This window comes from Larus michahellis, chromosome 9 (genome assembly GCF_964199755.1).
Source record: "Larus michahellis chromosome 9, bLarMic1.1, whole genome shotgun sequence".
NCBI classification, from domain to species: domain Eukaryota; kingdom Metazoa; phylum Chordata; class Aves; order Charadriiformes; family Laridae; genus Larus; species Larus michahellis.
Genome location: NC_133904.1, coordinates 13,685,736 through 13,708,779, shown reverse-complemented (window position 1 = coordinate 13,708,779; position 23,044 = coordinate 13,685,736). Strand labels below are relative to the sequence as shown.

Below are 23,044 nucleotides of genomic sequence, written 5' to 3'. Positions count from 1 at the left end.
AGTTTTTAGGATAAGATTATACAGCTAAGAACTAAAAAATTGTTTGTAAACTCTAGTGAATAAATTATTCTCCTTCACTAATTCATGCACATGCAAAAATGTTGCTGATTTTAGACCTTAACCCAGCAAATTCTATTAAATTAGTCTTATTTTTAAGTGTAAGCATAGTATTTTAAAACAAACAGGAGTATTTAAATGTTTAAAATGCCACATGTATTTAAGTGCATTGATTCCTAAGTGCCTTTCATGTTCTATCTTAAAAGTGTCTGCAGTAAGCTTGTATTAGCAGAAAACAAAAAGACTCCACCACAAGACAGATTTATAACCTGCTTAGACATCTCTAGATTTAAATGTCTGCATACTGACAGTATTATTAAACAAACAGAATTAAAAACGTACAGTGTTATCAAACAAATGTTTGATAGATATCAGCTACAGCTGATAGACTGTAGCGTTTAGAAGTTGCACACTTCTAAACACTTCAACAGTCTCCCACAGCATCCTCATAGGGAAGCTTAGGAAGAGTGGGTTAGATGAATGGACAGTAAGGTGGATAGAAACTGATTGAAGGACAGAGCTCAGAGGGTCGTGATTAGGGGCACAGAGTCTAGTTGGAGGTCAGTGACGAGTGGTATTCCCCAGGGGTCGGTACTGGGTCCAGTCCTTTTCAATATATTCAATGACCTGGATGAGGGGACAGAGTGCACCCTCAGCAAGTTCCCTGATGATACAAAGCTGGGGGGGGGTGGCTGACACAGCAGAAGGCTGTGCTGCCATACGGAGAGACCTGGACAGGCTGGAGAGTTGGGCAGAGAGGAACTTTATGAAATTCAACAAGGGCAAGTGTAGGGTGCTGCACCTGGGGAGGAGTAACCCCATGCACCAGTACAGGTTGGGGGCTGACCTGATGGAGAGCAGCTCGATGGAAAGAGACCTGGGAGTCCTGGTGGACAACAGGATGACCATGAGCCAGCAATGTGCCCTCGTGGCCAAGAAGGCCAATGGCATCCTGGGGTGCATCAAGAAGAGTGTGGCCAGCAGGTCGAGGGAGGTCATCCTCCCCCTCTACTCTGCCTTGGTGAGGCCGCACCTGGAGTACTGTGTCCAGTTCTGGGCTCCCCGGTTCAAGAAGGACAGGGAACTGCTGGAGAGGGGACAGCAAAGGGCTACCAAGATGATTAGGGGACTGGAACACCTCTCTTGGGAAGAAAGGCTGAGGGATTTGGGTCTCTTCAGTCTGGAAAAAAGACAACTGAGGGGGGATCTTATCAACACTTACAAATACTTAAAGGGTGGGTGTCAGGAGGATGGGGCCAGGCTCTTTTCAGTGGTGCCCGGGGACAGGACAAGGGGTAATGGGCACAAACTTGAGCATGGGAAGTTCCACCTAAATGTGAGGAGGAACTTCTTTACCCTGAGGGTGGCAGAGCCCTGGCACGGGCTGCCCAGAGAGGTGCTGGAGTCTCCGTCTCTGGAGACATTCAAAACCCACCTGGACACGTTCCTGTGCAACCTGCTCTGGGTGACCCTGCTCTGGCAGGGGGGTTGGACTAGATGATCTCCAGAGGTCCCTTCCAACCCTATGATTCTATGATTCTATGATTCTACATGTATCCATATACAGCATGTGCCACTGACGGCAATAGGATTTATGATCCTCCATTATTCAGTTACTCCTATAAATCCCATCAGGAATTCGACAATTTCCCTGAGTCTTTTGATTTGGCTAACAATTTCATTTGAGGTCAATGTATAAGTAATAAACAATATTTATTACTACTTTGTCACGTACAGTAACATGGTAATATGCATTGTTTTCCAGCCATATGCATCGAACAGTTACATCTGTACATGAAGTACAATATGGCACTGTTGACCACTAATGATCCAAGTTCTGCCACTAAAGCCAGACTGAATATGATAACAACTATATTCCATTTTCAAAGCTTTATTTTGTCAGTAAAGTTATGGACAAGTTTATAGGTCAGGCCTTTTAATAAGGACTACATTTTACAGGAGAAATATTGAAGCTCTCCTGCGAGCTGGATGGCACATCAACATGAATCTCAAGATCTAGTAAGCAGCTGTACTTTCTGCGTGACAGAGAACAGTTAACTATGTAAGCCTGTTCATGTTTATGACGATCATCTGGTGTATCTACATATATATCATAGAGAGAACGTTACCAGAGAATCACAATTATTCTTGAACAGGATTTATTGCCCTTTTTTCCCCTTCAGAATCTTCAACAGCTGGTATTGTTATAAAACATGTTTGTACTTGTCATATGTAGCTAGGCCAGGGCTGAACAATGTTTGCTCTGAGTTACACTGATGGAGTGAGTCATCTCCTCAACCGCGATGTGCCTGGCCAGCAGCTAAGCAACTGCATGTCGTATCTGGAGGTCTAACAAGAACTGATTACTTTTCCGGTATCGTTTCCCTAGCAACGTACTTTTTACACAGGAAGAGTTCAGAAAGGTACTGACCTTTCCACAGAGCTGGCCACTTATTTGAAATGGCACTAATTAAAACAACAGAACAATAACTACTGAGCTAATGGAAGTGACCTACGTTGGTAAAATAGGTCACTCCTCTCGCGGCCGGCTTTCCGCTGAGCAGTATAATCTCATCACTCGAACCAGACTCCAGGAGTCAGAAGATCTGGTTTCTGCCTTGCCTAACTTTCTAACTTGCTCTTTGATCCAAGATGGCTCGCTGAAGCACTCAGGCTGCAGGAGGGCTCCGATTTTGAGTAGGCATTCTAAGACGTCCTAGGCCCACTTTTTACAGGTGCTACACACCGACAGATCCTATTAACTGCATCTGAAAATGCAAATTCCCAGCACTTCTGAAACTCTGACGTTTGAGTTGGGCATTCAAAAATCTGAATCGCATAAAAGCAGAATGCTTATCTTTCCTCTGGGAGAATGCACTTGGGTAACACCCTTTAAATCCACGGGAAAAGATACTGCATGAAAAAATATTACAAATTAAAATACTTGGTTCTTATTAGAAAGGCAGAAACTAATGTACCCACCCAAGTAGTTAACAGAATTGGTAACGGAAGCCTGAAATAGACCCTTCTCTATAGAGAGATTCATGGTGTTTTCCAGTCTCTTGCAAATTTTGCTGTAAAGGGTTTTTTCATCTGCGTAATTGTCTTGCACCCAGGAGGCAGTTTCACATTCAATCCTCATCAAATTGACTGAAGCTGAGATTTCATGTCATTAAACTTCTGTAGAAAGACCTGCTTTGCTGTTCTATTTTCACACAGCATAGAAAGGCTGTGTTTATTAAAGGAGAAAAAGAGATGACCATGGTACCTGAAATCAATCTTAACAATAGCTAAAAAATGAGTTTACTTAATGAGTCCATACACTACAGCAGCTTCAGCAGGAAAGCTTTGTGCTGATGGCTGCTTGTATGAGATGCATACATTTCAGGCATTAAAAAAGCACAGTTCTCCCAGGGCTATTCTGTCTCCTGCAGTAGATGATCCTTAAGAGTTTGTAAGGCCTTTTTCCATCTGTGACAAAACTCAGGACATCTCAGCATTTGCTTGTGACTATTCTGTGGGGAATAGTGTACGTGATTAATTCTTTGGCCAAATCCTCCTTTTAGCTTACATGAGTGCAGGTCCAAGAACTGTCATTATCCACTGGATTTTCACCAATGTAGCCAAAGTTTGACCTTTAGTCAGTTTGTATATGTGTCATGCATATGGTTCATAAACTGCTTAAACTGTGATGAACAAGAGAAATCTCTCCATTGTGGATATACAGATGGGTCTCAACTTTGCAAATGTCCTGTTTGTTTCCAACTCCCTGCTTTACATGTCAAGACATGGCATTTTCTTTATCAATCTTCCTGTTTCACTGATTTGTCGTGATGGTGTGTCTGAAGCCTAATGCTGCTACGAGGAATGACATGTCAGGTGACAAGCCCCAGGTAGTGGCATCACTTGCAAATGGATTACTGGCAAGATGGTCAGAGTGATTTGAAATAACACAGCAGCAGTATTGCTTGGCAATCAGATTAAAAGCAACTCAAAAAGTAAAACACAATTAAATAGATGTGTTTTGAGGTGAACACAGCTCTGACCGAGTCTCCTGTGTTGTCCTTATTAAATTCCCTACCTCATGGACTATTTCTCAGATTTTTCCTTTCAGTATTCTAGAGACATTTCCTTTGCATTACTCCAGATCTACTAGCACTGTGTGGTGCAGTCCTTTCCTAATCGTTTCCCATCCTGAGGCTGCAACATGGCCTGTGCACACATTTTAAGTATTTTGATAGCATGCACTTTATAAGCACAATGGTTTGGGACTGAAGCAGCACACAGCCGCCTCTACTGCAGGAGTGGGATGGAGCTTAGTTTTGAAAGTTCAGTGACACCCTCTTTACCCTGCACCCACATCATCATCTCAAATCATAACTTATGGTCTCAGTTCTCAGCTGTCAAGAGAGAGAGACCGAATTCAGAAAGTAAGGGGGTTTTATGCAGCTATTAAATACAGTGAGAAAAAAATAAAAGTATTGCCCTCCTTCCTTTAGAAACACAAACCACTTGGTAGGATGCAAAACCTAGATTTTCAGGAACTAAGCAATATATTTGTCAAAAGAGACACTACAAGGAGATAGAGATTTCTTACAAAGTATCCTATTGGGAAAGCATAGAGGAGGCAGTGAAGGGAAACAGAAGAAGAGGCAACATATTTGCAAGAAACAGCTGCAAATTTAAAGGGTAGATAGTGATAAGCAAAGCAATGAACTCTTAATATATTCATTTTGGTTCTTGTACACATGATTTGACAGTCATGTAATGTGGTGGGAAAAAGAATTAGCAATACTAAAACTACTGGATCTCTCCCAAAAAGATATCTGAGAAAATTTAGGTCTTATAGATACTGGAAATGCTATGCTCTCACACATATTGTCACCCTCTGGTAATGCCCATTTTGCTGTAGTGTGTAGCAGTCCTGTTTTTTATGAACTGTGAGGTTAGCTGTCATAGACTTTTCACACTGTAGCTACCTGGGTTTTTTCTATGCAGTGAGAGTCTTAATGGGGGAAAATAGGAGAAAAGATCTAAGCAGTGGGGGCAAAAAACCATTAATGTGTTTGTGCAAATGCAGAAGTAGCATGGGATGAGGTTACAGAAAGGTAAGCTATAAAGTTGCAGTGAGGTCTGCGATCAACATACTTGCTAGATTCCAGTCTTATCTGGGACCTTTGCACACTCTCTGTCCCCACATCCTTTCACCTCACCTCCATGCAAATTCATCCTGGATTTAACTATTCATATATACTTTACACTATCGCTGTTGCTCCTCAGTATTCAGCCCACTGCCCCCATCTCAGGCACCCCTGATTTCTGCTTTTCAAACGTGTGAGTGTCCTTGGTCCTCCTAAGAACAGTACAGTATACTGGCATCTGTGTCACCTTAGTTCATCAGATACAAAATAAATAGCAGAGAAAACAGAGCTGCCTGAAATTAAATAACTCCCACTGGCAGCTGTATGCATCAGTCATATGATAAAGTAATACTGGGCAAGGAAAATCACCAAAGGGACGTTCAGATAGGGAAAATCGATTAAAGATTTTAATGCTTATGAAGAAAACCTACAATAGCAACAAAGAGCCCTTTGAAAAAAAGGACGTTAAAAAAGAAAAAGAAGGTATTATGTATGAACAGTTCCCTGTACAAAATACTGTCAGTGCCCTTCATCTCCCAGGTCAAAATGAAGGAAAGAACAAAAGGTCCACGTGACACTGTCCACATATCACTTGCAGCCTCTGGCACTGGTTTAGCACTCTGGCATCTTCCCTCACCCCTTTGAAATCACACAGTCTGCATCAGGGAGCATCTGCTTCTACAGACAGTGAGTAGAGGAAAGATGATGCCAGTCTGTGCTGTGATCTGCTCTTTGCCTCACGCTCTTTGGCTCCGTGCCTGTTCTTGCCTAACTAAACAAGTATCAGGATCAGACCTTTGGCCTGCAGCATCTGTGTTGATGAGAACTTCAGGGATTAGTCACAGTATTCAAACGAGTCCTCCTCTCCCAAGAAAAGGCCAGATTGTGTCTATTCTGCACTGGCCTATGCCGAGGAAATTGCAGAGCTTCGCATTCATCAGAAGTGGAGCTGTGGAGGGTACCAAGTGTGAATGCGAGAGGCAGAACAGCTATTCCATATTCCTCAGCATGCAGAGGCAGGGCCATGTTAAAAATCAACATAGAGGACTTTCTGCCTCTTCTGTTTCCCCTGGATGTTTTTTCATGCAGCCTCACTCTGCCAAAGAGAGCATTATAGCAAAACAATATCCCAACAGTAACTTTAGAAAAGGACCCAATTAATGAGCGTACATATACCTTGGCAGCGGCTCACCAATGAACCATCTATCTCCCTATTGCTAGTGTGTCCTGCAGTCTGGTCTGCTTTCCAATTGACCATGGAGAACAAATGATGAGGGGGTAGAAGAGGTAAACAGAGACATCTGCTCATGCCCATTTCTAACCAACACAACCTCCTACTCAGTCACGGGGGAGAGTGTGGATTCTGACAGTGAGTCAGAGCCAAAGGGAGGTGGTGTGAGAGGTGTTTGGTTTGGTCTATGGAGGGAGGCAGCCATGACTCAAACACTGCATACTGATGAGCTGGAGCAATTTCTCTATGTTCCCTCCTAATTAAAGGGGGGTTTGCTCCCCAACCAGTCTCCTGTGGGCTGTGTGTTGTACACTGTGGCTCCAGTAAGCTAAATGCTCTCCTACAAGGAGATGAAAAGTGGGATCCCCCTCAGAAAGAGCAAAGCTATAGAGTGCTTAAACTTAATTTTCTTCCCACTCCTTTGCCTTTTGCCTCTTTCTCTTCTCCAGCATTGTTCAGTTGTGGAAAATACAGAAGCCCTGATATGGAAACTGAAAACAAAATGACCGATCATCTCAATCATAAGATTCGATAAAATACGGATTATATGCAGTATCACAGTGAAGCTTCTATGTATCTGTGAGACACAGATGCCAAAAGTTTGTGCTACATGTACTAGTCAATAAATGAGAACTCCACACATGTATACAATGTGCACATAACTAATTTGCATTTCTAATGTAATAGCTCATTAGATAACACAACTCCCATTTGGTTAGGGTAGCAATGGATAAATTTGCTACAAATCTACTCTTGTAAGCAATGTACAGCAGGAGAATATAAGCAATGTACTGTGTAAAAAGAATTCATACATACACACTGGTGCCTCTTAAGAATTTGCCTATCATTTCTGAAAGCTTTATTTTTGTTATGGTCCACTTGGCTCTAATTACAAATGTTTCCTAGAATGGTTCTAAAAATCACTCATTATTTTGGTCTTATTAGTGGGAGATGATTTACAAATGTATCTGAACAAACTGGCAGAAACCATTTGTTCTTGCTTCTAAGCTGACAACAATATTATTAAAATAAATGTATTATAAAACTATAGTTCCCTTTACATAATTACTATAAATAGAGCTTTTACCAGGATGGTAGTGGACTGATACGCTTCCATTTTAAAATTAGCTTTCAATTAGGAGGAAAAGTCACTCAGCACACAAAAATTTCCTCTGCTTTGTGTGGTGTAGATGCAGCTTTTCTAGATGAAGCTTTTCCTTAATATTTATCTGGTCTGTGATGGATGACTCTGATATAGAAAAGCTATCAGAGTGAATCTCCACCATGACACTACTCAACAGACAGGAGGAAAATGAAGGAAAGTGAGATATTATTCACAAACTAATACTCAAAACAGTGTAAGTATCTGTGCAATGCATTCCTTATTCTGCTCTGCTGAAATCAAAGTAAATTTTACTATTGGCTCGAACAGCGCTTTTTCCCTTGAAGCACTCAGGACCATGAAGGATATAGTCCTTTCAGTTCTGCATGGAAAATTCAGTATCAGCTATTTATGCAACAGAAACAGTATGAATGCCATGAATAATGAAATATTTTATGCTGAATCAGCCGTAACTTCTCTGAAAGCTTTTTGCTGCTTTACGCTAGTCATTATGTGGAGGGATTCCAACTCTTTCACTCCACTCTCTCACTGCACCCTTGCCAACAGCAATCATTGTTTCAATAACTGTCCTAAGTCCCTCCCAATACTCAGCCTGTTCAGTGATAACAGCCTGTGTCCAGAGCAGGTTGGGGCAAGCAAGGAGAATTCAGCTGTTTGGGCAGCATTCGCTGTATGTTGACAACCAGTCCATGGGTGGGTAAGTTGATACCGCAGTTGGATACCAACTAGGTATCTAAGTGGATACTGCAGTTAATTCACAAGTCACCTGAGTAACTATGGTCCTGTGTCATATGATTGATTACCTTGTGCTTTCTGTACCAACAACGTTTGTCCATTCTTTTAATTGCAAAAATGATTTTAAAGCAGCTTTCAATCTTCAAGGGCAGACAGGCTTTCTAGAGAGATTTCTAAAAGCCTTCGAACAGGCTTTCAGTCCACAGAAGAATTTGCTCCCCATACATCAAAATACAGCATTCATAGTTAAGAAAGTAAAGAGTGATAGAGATAGTGGCATTTTGCCACCAGCGGGGCAATTACCAAATATGATGCATTTCAGCTGAACGCACATTTTATACAAGTTTATTACAGCCTCCCTTTAATGGTTCCAGAGCTACACTTTCTGAATACATGCTGTAAACAGCAGGCGGTACTTTTTCTCCTCTATCATATATATGAATACTTTTGTTTTGGCTTTCTGGGTTCTGAGTTACAGATTATATTTAGCATGTGGAAAGCTTTCAAAAACTTATTACATAATATTGAATATGTGTTTTAAAACGTGAACTTCCTCTTCCTTGCATTTGTATGTGTGTGCATGTGTGTTTTTCTTGCACCACACTGCTGCTAGATCCTTTGTAACTTAAAGCTAAACCTAATAACATCATTCACTGCAGCAGCAAGATACTTCCCCCTAGAGTGGGATACAATGACGATGATGGTTTCAAAATCCCAAACCAGCTGTTACTGGTATATGCATTCAAATTCACTGTCTCTGCGTCCATGTGAGAGGCACAAAAGCTTGTGACTTGATTCAGTAAATGATTTATTATTTTGAATGTGTAATTCAGGGACATAGCTTACGCATGGCTTCAGACAGAGTGGGGGAAAGTAATTTAGGCAGTTTCCTACTGTAATAAAACACAGAAAAGATATAATCCATCTGCACAGACCCAGTAGGTATTTTCCATTAACTAGCATGGTTTGCTCACTGATTTTGGACTGACAAAACAACTAAAAGCTGCCAACTTTATAATTGTGTCTTCTCTCTAACAGACATTCATACCAATTCCTTTACCTGCTATAAATAAACACAGCTGGGTATCAATCCCCTAACCCAAACTGCACCAAGAAACACAGTATCTATCGAAGTGTTACTGGAAATATTATGTTGTAACTTTTTGTTGAGTAAGGGTGGCAATAAAACTGCTGCCATGCTTACGGATACTGCAAGAAGCTAAGATTCTCCTGTGCTTGGTGTCCTTGAATATCTGAGAATATTTTCTCAATAAATGAAGGTCAGCTTTAAAGTCATTTCTGAACAGCAAAACTAAAAAAAGAATACCACAGAAGCAACTTGAGACCTATGAGAAAGCTTTTTCCACGACAGTAAGTTGCTTTGATGGAGTACAAAATCCATCTCTGCATAAATCACTCATTTGCAAGGCAGAGTCTGGATACATCAGTTGATAGTCTTACTTTAAATCCAGACTAAATCAGACCTCTGAAATTCTTAACCTAATCCCTGCCCTCAGTACTATGTCATCATGGCAATTTGTTTCCAGGGCTACAGTACTTATTTACTCCAAGTAAAGCCAATGTGAACAACTGCCCTGAATTTCAGCAGGAAAAATGCATCTCTAGTGTAATTCCATTATCTGACTGATCTTGCGTCAGCAATGAATTTCACCTATTAAATTCTGGCACAACACTATCAGTGAGGGCAATATCTGCTCAAGCCATATTATCTTCATTTGTAGAATGACACTGAAACCACTGTGTTTGTAATCAACCATTTCTTTATGTGCATCTTTCTTTAAATGTACCAGCAGCCAGAAAAATAGAGAGCTGAACTGTAGCATAAATTGTTCGAATAGTCCCAAATTCAAGGACTTCTCACAGAAATTATAGGGATAATCTTGGTCAGAGATATAATGAATTCTTTAGAGAGGAGGTGCAATCATGCACTGAATGTGAATCATGACCCACTGGACTTTATGTAGCCAAGTAATTGATAATCAGTCTGTACAGTTACAGTTGCATCAATCAATCATGTATCTGCAACAGCCCATATCAAACAAGCCTGGAGAAGTCATGAAAGATCATTGTCAGTCCTATTTCTGTGACAGGCTGAGAAATTAAGCTGAGAAATTGCTCTGATGTAAACAAAAACTTTTCAGGCTACCCCAGACCAGGAACACCTCAGAAAAATGAAAGGGTTGTGTAGAGCTTACGCAGATAAGCCCTTTTGTAGCTCTGCTTGTTTAACTAGAAAGGCTATGAACAGTTAATATAAAAGAGTTTCTAAAAGCCAGGAGAGGTGCATGAGAAAACAAAACAACAAAACAAAAACCCAAACCCAGACTGTTCCAAAATCCCTCTTCAGGAAATTATAACAATTTTACAAAATCTTCATAGCCACAGACTCTAAAATGGATCCAGGAAAGAGTGCTTCAAGAACTACTCCTGTGCCAAGATGTAACACTTTCCATAGATGGACGGAGTTTTACTTGGTAGAAGACCATAGCATTAGCTCATGTCTACTCTAGCTACTTACAGATTACAGATTAAAGGTGCTGAAGGGCTGGATTCTTCTGGAAAATGCAGGTACCTGATAACTGAACAAAACACTAATCTTCCCCTGACATAAAGCCATTGAAATCAAGTGCACTTCACGGGTGTGAAAGTGGAACAATCCTCTAAATGCTTATCTGATACATAACCTTTCCTTCATTAGATGGAAATATTAAAGCAGTATGGAATTCAACACTGCTATAATGACTGATCAATCATTTAGAAGTACAGCTTTAACATTTTGAATGAACAAGTCTGAAACAGTACTCCTAAAATGAAGGAAGATGACAATATGACTGTTGGCAGAGTAAGAACGTAGCATTAATAACACTGTTGTATAAAGTATGCACTCTCACCCAGATAGGAAACTCCTTCTTCTGGTGTGATTGTTCCATATTTAACCATCATCTTCACAAAATCAATCAGGGTTTTCATGATAGTTATCAAGGTTTCTTTCTCTTTTGCTTCTGTCTCTGTGTGAGGGAATAAAGCAAAACCAGTCAAAGACTTCAGGCAACTTGGAAAAACTCAGTTCTGCAAACTCTGCACAAACTTCATGCATAAAAAATGACCTAGTCAGTAAAAAGAAAATGCTGTGCTGGATTAGTAGAGAGAGCTCCTATATATGTCCTTTTAAACTGTTCCTGCAAAGTGCACCTGAATATACTTTAAAATTTCAGGGTTTGGTTCATCTTTATAGCTTTTTGTCTTGAAGGGAAATGGTAATAATTCCATTTTACAGATAAGGCCACTAAACACACTCAGATGAAGTGACTTGACAGAGTTCAAATTGCTGGTCAGAGGGCAGATATAGGCAGTTTCATACAGTATCTGTCTTTTTCTTTTATTTGTCTGTGAACTACTTAGTAGACCAGTCTGGTTCTGTATGAGGAAGATAGCTCAGAGATCCCTTCTCCTACAAGATCCATGGGTTCAACGACAAAAATACAAAGTGTCTCAAATGAGATTGTTACCATGTGCAAGACCATGACTCAGGTACTGGGAAAACATAATCTTACATGGTTGGAAGGATCATGACTCCAGAATAGGATATGAACTATGATTTTTCATTATAAAAATCCATCTTTCTTGCCCATCCATATCTCTGACTATCTTCATGATCATTGCTTCTTAGCTTTCTTTTTCCGCTATAGTTATCCGCTGAACAGTATCACTGCTATTTCTGTATTAGCAGCATGACACTCCCCCAACACACAGTTACTCAAGCTCTTCCTGTAGCCCAGGTTGTCACCGAAGGACCCAAGAGAGCCAGGGGCTCTGTCAGACAGGGACAGTTGGAAACATACTCCCAGCCTTGGCAGAGGGCCAGCCCCTTTGGAGAGCTGCTGAACAGGTTTTTTATTGCTGTCTGCAGTTTAACACACATCTGTAGGATGCAACTGAATCCCCTCTTCTCCAGCTTGATACAAGCCGGCCGGTGAACAGCGTAAAGCAGGGGACAAGGCAGAGATGTGCAGCCAGTGGGACATGATTCTATTTGCTTGATAATCTGTTAAACACAACATGCCCTTCTGCTTTGTGAGTAGAAAAAGGAGAAGAACTAGCATGCAAAACTACCATGGGAAAAACTAAAAGAACAGGAAGAAGAATATGAGGTTTGTAGATTGGACTGGAGCAAAATATGCCCTGAGGTTTTGCATTCTAGCTCTCCACTCAGGTGTTTATGGGGAAAGTTTGAAGCTCCTGCAGGATAAGGAATCTACAGAATAAACTGTTGCTGACTGCACTGGAGAGACCAGAAAATATGCTGGCTGCACAGAGTGAGAATGGGTGTGTGGTTGAGTGTGCTGACAAAGGGTCTGTGGCGAGGTGCCACAATCTTGCCTGCAATAAATGGAAGGCAGTGATGTCTAGCACCGGAATAGGAAGAGACGTGCGGAGCTTTCATTGCAATAAACAGCAAACCTGTGGTTTGTGAAAAGGCTGGGAGGCTCAGGCTCATTTACTGGTACCTTCACAGTGAGGACTCTACTGTGGCTTACTCGTGTCTCTGTTGGCTTAGAAGACACGGACATTACTGGAAAGATCTCTGGAGAAAACAGTTTGCCAGTTTTTCATCATGCCTTTACGGGAATGAAAAGAATTCAGGACTCCTGAATCATACAGCACAAGATGAGAAGGGCTACCTACGTCACACGGTTTGCCATTCTGAGTGCTGTTCCTTTCAATGTTTTGCCATACTAACTAATCAAATTAGTTTCTGCTATGCATCTTAGAGAACATTTTTAAAGCACATGGTCTTTTGCAACTAGGGAAGCTGTGGGGAAGGGAAGGGAAAGGAGTAGGAGAAAACAGAGAGCATCTTGATTTTCTATTTTTTTCTTAAATGTTCCTGTAAACACATGATGAGCTCACCTGAGTTAAGACTTTTTAATAGTGCATAAAAGTTTGGAAAATATTGAAGGTCTTCAAAATTATCTTCAGAAGGCAGCTCATTTCTTCTTTCCAAGATATTAGATGAGGACCATGTGTTATCCAGTGTATCATCAGTTTCTCCATTAATGAAACTATCCCGATCAGCTTTGCTTGGTGTCTCCACAAAAGATATAAAAAACCCACAACTTATAAGCACATTGCTTCTGGTGATAGAGTTAACAGAGAAAGAAATAGCATCATAATCTTATGCCAGCATTTTCCTAGTTACAAGGTGAAGGCTATAGTATTTTTTCAAAGTTATTTCAACTTGGGATCTGGCTTAAACCTCAAAGTAACTCACAATTCGTTTTTCTATCTGATGGAATTTCTTTAAGAACATCTTTAGTTTCCAGATTAAACTAACTATTCCCTAAAGCAAAGCAGTGCACTGGTCTACTTGTACCATTTGGTAAGTGATTCAAAATGATTAGCTAAGAAATTACCATTCTTTCCTGTTGCTTTTCTTTTGTACCACTGTCTGCTCTGCTTGGAGGGTAATCAAAATCTTCAGCCTCCTTCTCACGATCCTTTGCTTCATTGGCAATTAGCTGTTGTAAAACCTCTGCCACTTCATCTTCCAGGGTATAGGCCTGACTCTCTGTGATCTGTTAAAATATTTGTGCAGAGTACTTATAGAATATTGTGGGTTTCTGACATTAAACATCAATATGAAATCTGAGCTTTGTAAATAGGTTGCTTCAAATATGTTTGCTTCAAAGCTGAGCACAGCCAAATTAGGTGTAACACCACTGATGTGTGTGTGCATACATATAGACATAGATATAGATATGTATACATATAAACATACATATGTCTACATTTATATAAATGCATATATACACACATCCACACATCAACACACATACAAACACACATCAAATACACGTGTATACATAAAAAACACCCACCCACACATATAGCCTCCAAACAAAGCCATATAGGGCTTAACACAATGGAGTCCAGCTTGAAAGATAGAGCTGCAAGTGCGATATACCTGTATGTGTATATATGTGCGTGTGCACATATAAATATATATGTTCTGCAACGTATCTAGGCACAACTGAATAACTACAACAGTACACAGCAATACAGAAAGGGAAAAAGCAAATAGCTTTTATGGCATCATCAAAATCTTTTCTCTTTGCTTTGTAACAGCTGTCACTTGAATGAGAACTCTACCGTGCAACTGTCCCACAGCTCCCTTTGTAATCAGTGGGATTCCGCATGCAATAGCTAATGGCAAAATCTATTGCAGAAAAGATAAGTTTAGTATTTTAAATATAAGAATCTCATATTGAAATGGCTAAAACCGTCGAGACACACAGAAGACAGAGACAAACCCAGTCTTGCTAAAAAGCAATAACAATGAGAAATGTATCCTCAACTAACCAGCATCATTATATGTCCGCTGATGACAATAATTAGTAAGTGGATAGGAATGAGCTCAGACCTTTCTCCATAAACATCCGAAAGAAATTTATAATACAAAAGAACTCAATTAAAATCAGAAGAGAAATTAAAGGAAAAAGGAGGGCAAACATGGCAGGAGTACAATCAGTGAATGTTCTCTTGACACCAGAAACATTCTGCAGCTTGGTCTATTTTGCTGCAAAGCCATCTCAGGAAGAACAATGTTATTGCAGAACTAAACAAATGAGTCAAGAAGCTTGCATAGAGCCTGAATCCCGGTCAATTTCACTCAAGTCAGCATTATTAGCTGGACACAGTGTTCATCCAAATTGTTTGTAAAAGAACATTGAACTAACCCACAGCTAAATAACAGCTAAATGAAGTAGAAAAAAGATACTTACTAGCCCCAGATTTAGAAGTTTTGAAACAATCTTGTCAAACACTCCTCTATCATTTTCCTCATAAATTCTTGCAGCAATTTTTTGAACAATGTCTTCAGCAGTCAAAGGAGTGCCATCTAATTGATGTAGGCCATCTGGATCATCTAAAAGGATTACAGTTTAACTGTGTGCTGACTATCCTAACTCATTTGGATTAGACATCTTGTAAAAAATATCTGCCTGCATCTTTTTCTCTTCAGAACAAAGCTGCACTTTTTACACACATTAGGAATATAGTTTGATACACACTTTGAAGTCCATTACATCAGTCTCAACGAAAAGTTATTTGTGTCCATTTTACACATCTGAAAAAGAGCTTTCTGACTGGCTCTTTTGAAAGAGCAGAGATGAACGTAAGGAGCATACTCTCCTGTTTACAGAAAAATTTGTAAGAATAAAAGAACACTGCTCACATATCTGCTTATATGCATCTTCTTGGCATCTACTTTCACTGTATGGCCACTTAGATCAAAACAGATCATGACAAACAGCATACTGTCTTCTTGTTTGGATTTCAGCAAATGAAGTTTTAATTATGTAATCATTACTTATGGCAAATAATATCATCATAACCAATGGGAAAGTGAGTATGATGAGTAAGCTTTGGTCTGTGATCAGCATACTTTGATATAATTAAAAAAAAACTGATCTAAATGCTGCTCACAACTCTCAGAGGACTCACTTAAACTACAAGTCAATTAACTACTCCTGTAGTAAAGGCAAGTATTCTTTGGCCTTCGGTAACTTTTTTTAGCTTTGTGATGAGGAGAATTATCTAACATTGCACATAACATTTGGAACAAATATATGTGATTTAGCTCAATACAGAAATGCTTCTTCCTTTCAAACCAGAATAAATATATTTTCCTTTAAAAATATGTCTCATTTTCCTTCCATCAGATCTAAATTGCTAAAAAACATAATGCAAATTACACAGTTGGATTTTCCTCCACGGAAGAAGACTGTAAAAATCAACAGCAATTCTTTTGTATTGTGTTTCAAAACCTAATTTTAATACGACAAGCTTCTACAACTGGAAATAATTGAAATCGCACTCCAGTAACAAATACAGCTCATGTTTAGTGGTGAGTACAACATCCATGATTGCAATCACTTTGCAAGAGAAGTCTAATCTAAAATTCACCAAAAGATGATTATAGAATACCTTGGAATCTATAATCCAGTCCACTTTTAGTGGAGTCATAGTCATCCACAAGCCTGCGGTTCTTGGTGGAGTCTGCATCATCAATGGCCAGTTGCTGTTCATACAAAGAGCTTCTAATTGACTCCCTCTCCTTTTCATTCCTCTCTCTTTCTGCTACTGATTTTAGCAGGTTCAGGTCATCAACAAAGGAATAATTCCTGAACTCTGGCTTATTCTCTGGAAAATACATCAATGCACACATAACATAAAATCTTACACCTCTTTGAATACCGTTATGAGTATCACTATAAAAACAGGAAAGATGTTTTACCTGTGGGAACTATTTTCCTATTCTTGTCTGCCTCAGCTTCAGCAATCTGATATACAAGAATAAAACAAACAAACAAGCAAACAAAACAACAAACAGGCAGAAAGAATAAATACACTGAAGTGTGGGATCTCTTAATTTATCAATATCAGCAGAAGCCTTAATGTCTGATCTTCACTCTTAGTAAGAAGTTTGCCTTAATAAGTAGACAATGATTAAGCGCTTGGCACTTTTTGTCAGTACCACCGCATCCTCTGATCAGAATCAGACATTACGAGAAGCTGCAATAGACTTTCCATTTTAAGATAAATGTGAGTTACATTTTCCTTCTTCAATCCAAGCTCTGTCTATATTCCCATACGATGTCAATACAAAGGGGTTACACACCTGTGAGCTGTTGGTGCTAACAACGTGCTTTTGGAATGCATTTTTTTGGACAGTAAATCTCTATATGTTTGTTCTTAAAAATTATTGAAACACTATTTTCTACCCAACCCCATCAGTATTTACTTTACTGACCAACCTGTTTTCAACTCATTTGTTAAGCTATTAGGAAATCCATGGATTTGGTACCTGAAGGCTCAAAATATTATGAAAATAACAAAACTAAACCCCACTGTAACTATTTTTTATTTCACTTACCTGTTCCTCCAAAGGTCTTTCTACACTTAATTGTCTGTTGTGTATAGCTTTATCTAGAATAAACAAACACACATATATACTCAGTTACAGGATGTGTGCAACTACAAAGAGACAGCACATTGTTTCTTAGTTTTTATAGTTTTCTCCCATAAAACGTGGTGTCTTAAGTATGTTGCCAACTGCTAGTACTCGTAAAAAAATGTAGTGTTCCTAGAAGAATGAGAATACAATTAAAAAGTCATTTAAACAAAGCATGACTGTTTGAGGGAGAGGTTCTGCAAAAGATGTAATAGAAATACAGATGTAGACTCAGCAACCCCTTTCTGATGAGAAAACTCATAAACAAATTGAGGAAAAAAATGCTGTAGGAGATTGACTAAAATAGCAATAATCGGATTGGCACAACCAAGAGATTAAAAATCTCTTACATCCAGAATACCGGGGTAGACAGAGAGTGAGAGAGAGAGACTTGTGCAGAAACTGCTGCAGAATGGATGAAAACATTGCTTGGAAAAGATTGAAAAAATTCAGAGCTTTTCCCTCTACCAGCACCTATCCTCTTTAATATTAGATTGCAACTTCTGTGATTTGGCATCTTGCGCCAGGGATATTGTTTCTTTAGCATCTAAGTGCTTTTAGACAACTGGAAGGAAAGTTTTTACTTTCCTCTATCTATACCCTGCAAAACTTTCCCCATCTCGGAGAAAATGCAGAAAATGTGGTAACGAAGGCGCTTACCTTTGCCTACTGGTTTCGGGAAGCCGTGCCCCCCGCTCACCAGCAGTGACAGCACCTGCACCACGACCGCCAGCTTGAGAAACATCCTGCCGCTGCCCGGCCCCCACTCCGGAGGGCGAGCCTGGCCCAGGGACGGGGGTTCCTGCCCGCGGGGGCTCCCGCCCTGCGCGCCCTTCCGCGCCCGCGGCCCCGACCGCCGCGCAGCCGCCGCCCGGCGGGCGCTGTCCAGCGGCGCGGTGCTGAAGCCGCAGAGCGGAGCCGGTCGCCGAGCTCGGGAAAACCGCTCGGTGCCCGGTCCCCGCGGCCGCAGAAATGGTGGAGGCCGTCCCCGCCGCCGGCCCCGGGCAGGGGGGGAGGAGACGGGGGAGGGCCGCGACCGGCGGAGCATGCGCGCCCCGCTCCGCTCCCGCGGTTCCCGGCAGCCGCAGCCCCGTCCCTCCCGCTCCCGGGGGAGAAGGAGCGCTGCCGCCGCACGGCACTGAGCGCCGCAGGCAAACTCTGGGAACAGGCTGCGGGAAAATCCCACCGGCTCGGGTCCCCCCCAGCACGTCCAGGGGGAAGCTCGGGTTTGAGGTCAGCTCAGCGAGGCTTGGCCGCACACCCTTTTTGAGACATAAAAGTGAAATCCGGCCCTGCAGAGGAGGCCTATGAATCATTCCCATCTATGCAAGCCCTTTCCACGGGGCTGAATTACACAATGAAGGCACAGTCATCGATGATTCTTTTTACTACAAATAGAGGATATCAAAAGTTTAATTATAGCACATCTTGCTCTTTAAAATTTAGAATAAAATAAAAAAAAAGCAGCAGCACAAATGACACTAAGCATGTAAGCTATTTCTGAGCATTTTCATGAATTAAAATTTAGCCCTTGCAGGCACAGAATGGCAACAAATCCCTAGGGGTCGGAGGAAGACATTTTCACCGTTTTATGGCAGAACAAAGGATCGCAGCGGTAGCTCTTTTCAGAACTATGGGATCTGCTTCCAAAATGGGAGACAGAATCACAGTGTTTTTTTCTTCAAAAACGACCTCATCATTTTGTAGTCATAAATGCATAAATGCAGGGGTCAGCTGAAAACCTTTAACATTAAAAATCTTGCTAACTGCTAAAAAAATGGCTAAAAACTCTATTATAAGAGATGAAGAGGATCAGTGCTTTTACAACTGAAAAGTAGGAACACAGTGGAACTGTTCAATCCCTCATCAATGTATAACACTATTATAGTAGAAGCTGGGTAGAAGACTGATAATTAATGGGATCACAAGCACTAAAAACACTGCAATTTTTTCCCCTGTTAGCAACCACTGTATTTAATACTCAAGCCTTTCTATATAATTTAAATTAAAATTAGATAAAATCTGATGCTCTAGTTTACATCAGACTCACTTCTGTAAATTACTCTGCCTGTGATCCACTGATCCAGAGCAATGAAAATAACTTTCAGTTATACACTGATAACCCAGAATCTCTACCTATAGCCGGCCATTCTTGGAGCTGTACCAGAGTTAGGAAAAAACCTTTCGAGTATAGTTGTATATAAGAAAAAAATAGCCTTATTTAAACATTGCCTGGTAACCTACAAGGAAAATTATTATACTAAACAGAACCTTCCCTCACTTTAGAAGCACAGAAGACAAGCAGCTTCCACAAGAAAGCGTAAAGCAACCTCTTCCCCTGCCATCTTTAGCAGACATATACACACACCAACAGGAATCTCAAAACTACAGAATATTACTGATACAGAAAAATGAAACGATTGATTCTTAGTTCAATGTGGCTTTATATTCTATTCCAGTTTTGGATTAATTCAACAGTTCATTGCCTATCTAATGTTCTCAATGTTCAAAAAATGTGTACTTTCTGTCCATAAACACTTCCTGATATTTACTTCTATACCACTTGAACATTTCCTGCAATGCATTGTAAACATGCATCCATTTATAGGACTCTACACATTTAATTACTCGGACAAAAGTCACCATACAATACAAAAGCAGTAAATGTATTTTAAACATGCTGAAATCAGGATAACTGTAAAGCGGGGCGATCAGAAAAGGAACTCCAAGTGGCAATGATAGTGCAAAGAAGTTGCTGATTAAAAACACACCTATTTATGTGATACGTCTACATATGGCTTTTTGTATATAATGATACGTTTAATTGTATTCAAATGTGTTTACACAATACACTTCTGTTTATGGGATAAATGTTTCTATTTCTGTGAAATCTTTTCTATACAATTCCCAATTCCATCTAGTTTGTTATTTCCTTTGTGCTAAACTGCCTCCTGCTTTGCCAAGCCTCCCTAACAAGAAATGATACACCAGGACTCTGTAGGGGCTGGGACTGATGGTGGGGAGAGAAAAGAACTCAAAACCTGCCACCATCAAAAGAGAGCACGGCTGCTGTAGCCACTCTAGTGCTTGAAATTACAAGCGAAAAAAAACATGCTAGGAAAGCCAAGCCTAAAACTTCAGACATAAACCACTTCCCAGTTCATGAAGACTTATAGAGGCAACGCACTCCCAGGCACTTGCTCTAACTGGCAAGCACAGAACACACCTGCACTGCCACACTCTGGTTTTGCACATTTGCACTGGTAAGCTCGTATGACATGTGACAGATAATGCATAATCTCTGCTAATTATAACAAAATACGTTTAATCACCGTAGGAAAATGACTGGGTAAAAGTGCTGCCTTTGTTTCTCACTACATCTCTGTTTTCATTTCGCATCATTTACATCACCTACTACTACTCCTCTTCCCAGCCCAGAGACAATACGGTGAAGAGCATAAGCTCTTCTATTTTGGATTCTATTTTGGCTCATCCACAATCAACCCATTTTCTATTCTAGAACTATTTATTTCCAGTGATGATTCATGAGCCAGAAAGAATACCACTTGCCTATCAGATGCCAAGGAAAACTTACAGGAATGGCAATTAGAATGTTTTTTATTGTGTTGAGTGCAGTTGATAGGGAGCCTAGGGAAATAACTGAAATGCAGCCCTTCAGTGCTATTTTTACAGTTGTTTTATAACCAGACTTCAAGGTTTTTCATCTAGCTGATGAAAACAGAAGGCAGATGAAAGCAGAAAAAAACCCAAACAACCCAACAACGCACCTTGCCAAGTTTATGCCTACTTAGTAGACATTCCCTACTTTTCTGTATTTGCTTTTTCTACTTTATCTCATATTATGCTAAATGATACATTTAATATTCTAGTGCTAAAAAGGAAAAAAAAATAGGAAAAGTTACTGGTGATCTTTATGCAAGGCATTAGATGTATCTATAATCATCTGACCATAAGTCATGTATTTTGCACATATGTGTGCACTATGAATAGTCCTCTCTATTTCAATGCAATCATCAACAGTATGAGAAATTAATCACGCAGAAGCCTGAGGGTTTGTATTCTACAAGCCATTTTACATACAGCATTTATCAGTACACCACCTAAAGTGAAGAGAAGGAATTAAGACCCTAGAATCAATAAAAATAGAAGAAAAAAGTCAACGCTATTGAGATTTAAGCATTTATTCATGTTCCATCAGCTCTACCAGCAGCTTTTCCTATGCTTATTGAACTTACATTTTTTGGTCTGCAAAGCTTAGAAGGTCTTCTACATTCTGCAACATAGTATGTCTTTACATGAGCAACTCTTAATTGAGATTTTCTTAAACAATTCATTTTGTAAAATGAATTTCAAAAAATACAGTGCAAATCTTTCCACTTAGCTTCAAGGAAATGCCAACTTTTAATACTTTTAAAAGTAGTGACCTCAGTTTGTTCCTATTTGGCTTTTTTTCTGATAATAAATCAACTTATAGTTTTGAACTTCAGCATGATTTTCTGACCAGGCATATGTTGGAGATGGAGGAATACTTTTTCCTTGGAAACACATAGCTCAGAAGGGATTGCTTCAGTATCATCTTCCCCACTCTTTCTGGAAAAGAAAAAAAAAAAAAAGAAAATCACCTTGTGAACTGAAATACAAACCAGAAAATGTCAAGTAATTTTGTTTCAGAAAAATACATGTAACTGAAAAAGATATACGTGGGTTTCTAAAATGGAATTAAGCATTCAAAACTACATAGATACAGTATTATTTTAGTCTGCTGTCTTTTGCGAGATGATTGACTCACATATTTAAGCAGTACTACGCTTTTTCCTTCACAGGAAAAACAGTGAGAGAAAAACAATTCTGTTAAAAAATACATTAAAGATGATATGGATATATCTTGTTGCCATTGGCTGAAGATTTCATTACACAAATTTGGAAAGGCATATCCTAACAGATCAGGTAGACATGACTGGATTAGATGCACTTTCTCCCTTGTAGTATGAGATATCTATGGAAGTAATCTGTCATCCTTCTTTCACGTGTTCATTTCATTGCTTTGGTGGCGAATGCCCAGTTCCACCACTGCCACGCAGTCCTGCGGCAGCCATGTATGGACCAGAAGGCATGTCACCATGTTTCAGAGCAGAGCTGGGATATGGCCTGTGTCTGACAAACAGAGGACGAGCTTTTTCTGTTAATTGAAATCGCTTCTCTGGGTACCAAATGACCAAAACTAACAAGGCTTCTGTTCATTTAGCATCTGCAACTACTGCTGTTCAGCTATGGTGACATAAAACTAGCCCTCATTTTGAAAGGCACAGTATTACAAAGTGGCAAAAATGGTATCTGAAAAATCAGAAAAAACTGTAATCTTTACTCTTATAAATTCACACCGTGCTTTTAACAGGTATATAGCCTTCCGGTATCTAAAGGGGTCTACAGAAAAGATGGGGAGGGACTCTTTATCTGGGAGTGTAGCGACAGGACAAGGGGTAACGGTTTTAAACTGAAAGAGGGGAGATTTAATTAGACATTAGGAAGAAATTCTTTACTGTGACGGTGGTGGTGAAACACTGGAACAGGTTGCTCAGGGAAACTGTGGGTGCCCCATCCCTGGAGGTGTTCAAGGCCAGGCTGGATGGGGCTTTGAGTGACCTGGTCTAGTGGGAGGTGTCCCTGCCCATGGCAAGGGGTTGGAACTAGATGATCTTTAC

At 40.1% G+C, this 23,044-nt stretch overlaps 1 protein-coding gene across 2 annotated transcripts in view; it reads right to left on the bottom strand.

Moving 5' to 3' along the window:
- Positions 1–18,389, bottom strand: part of SCG3 (secretogranin III) — a 28,476-nt gene extending 10,087 nt beyond the window's left edge. The window contains exons 1-8 of one of the 2 annotated variants that reach the window (XM_074599991.1): positions 17,982–18,389; positions 17,244–17,296; positions 16,605–16,650; positions 16,295–16,510; positions 15,091–15,233; positions 13,723–13,884; positions 13,220–13,397; positions 11,200–11,316 (exon numbers count right to left, since the gene is read on the bottom strand). In XM_074599991.1, coding sequence (XP_074456092.1) covers positions 11,200–11,316; positions 13,220–13,397; positions 13,723–13,884; positions 15,091–15,233; positions 16,295–16,510; positions 16,605–16,650; positions 17,244–17,296; positions 17,982–18,369 — 1,303 coding nt within the window. In that variant the 5' untranslated portion in view covers positions 18,370–18,389. The remainder of the gene's footprint in view (positions 1–11,199; positions 11,317–13,219; positions 13,398–13,722; positions 13,885–15,090; positions 15,234–16,294; positions 16,511–16,604; positions 16,651–17,243; positions 17,297–17,981) is intronic. The other variant, XM_074599989.1, reaches the window with a different exon arrangement.
- Between the last annotated feature and the right edge of the window lie 4,655 nt (positions 18,390–23,044).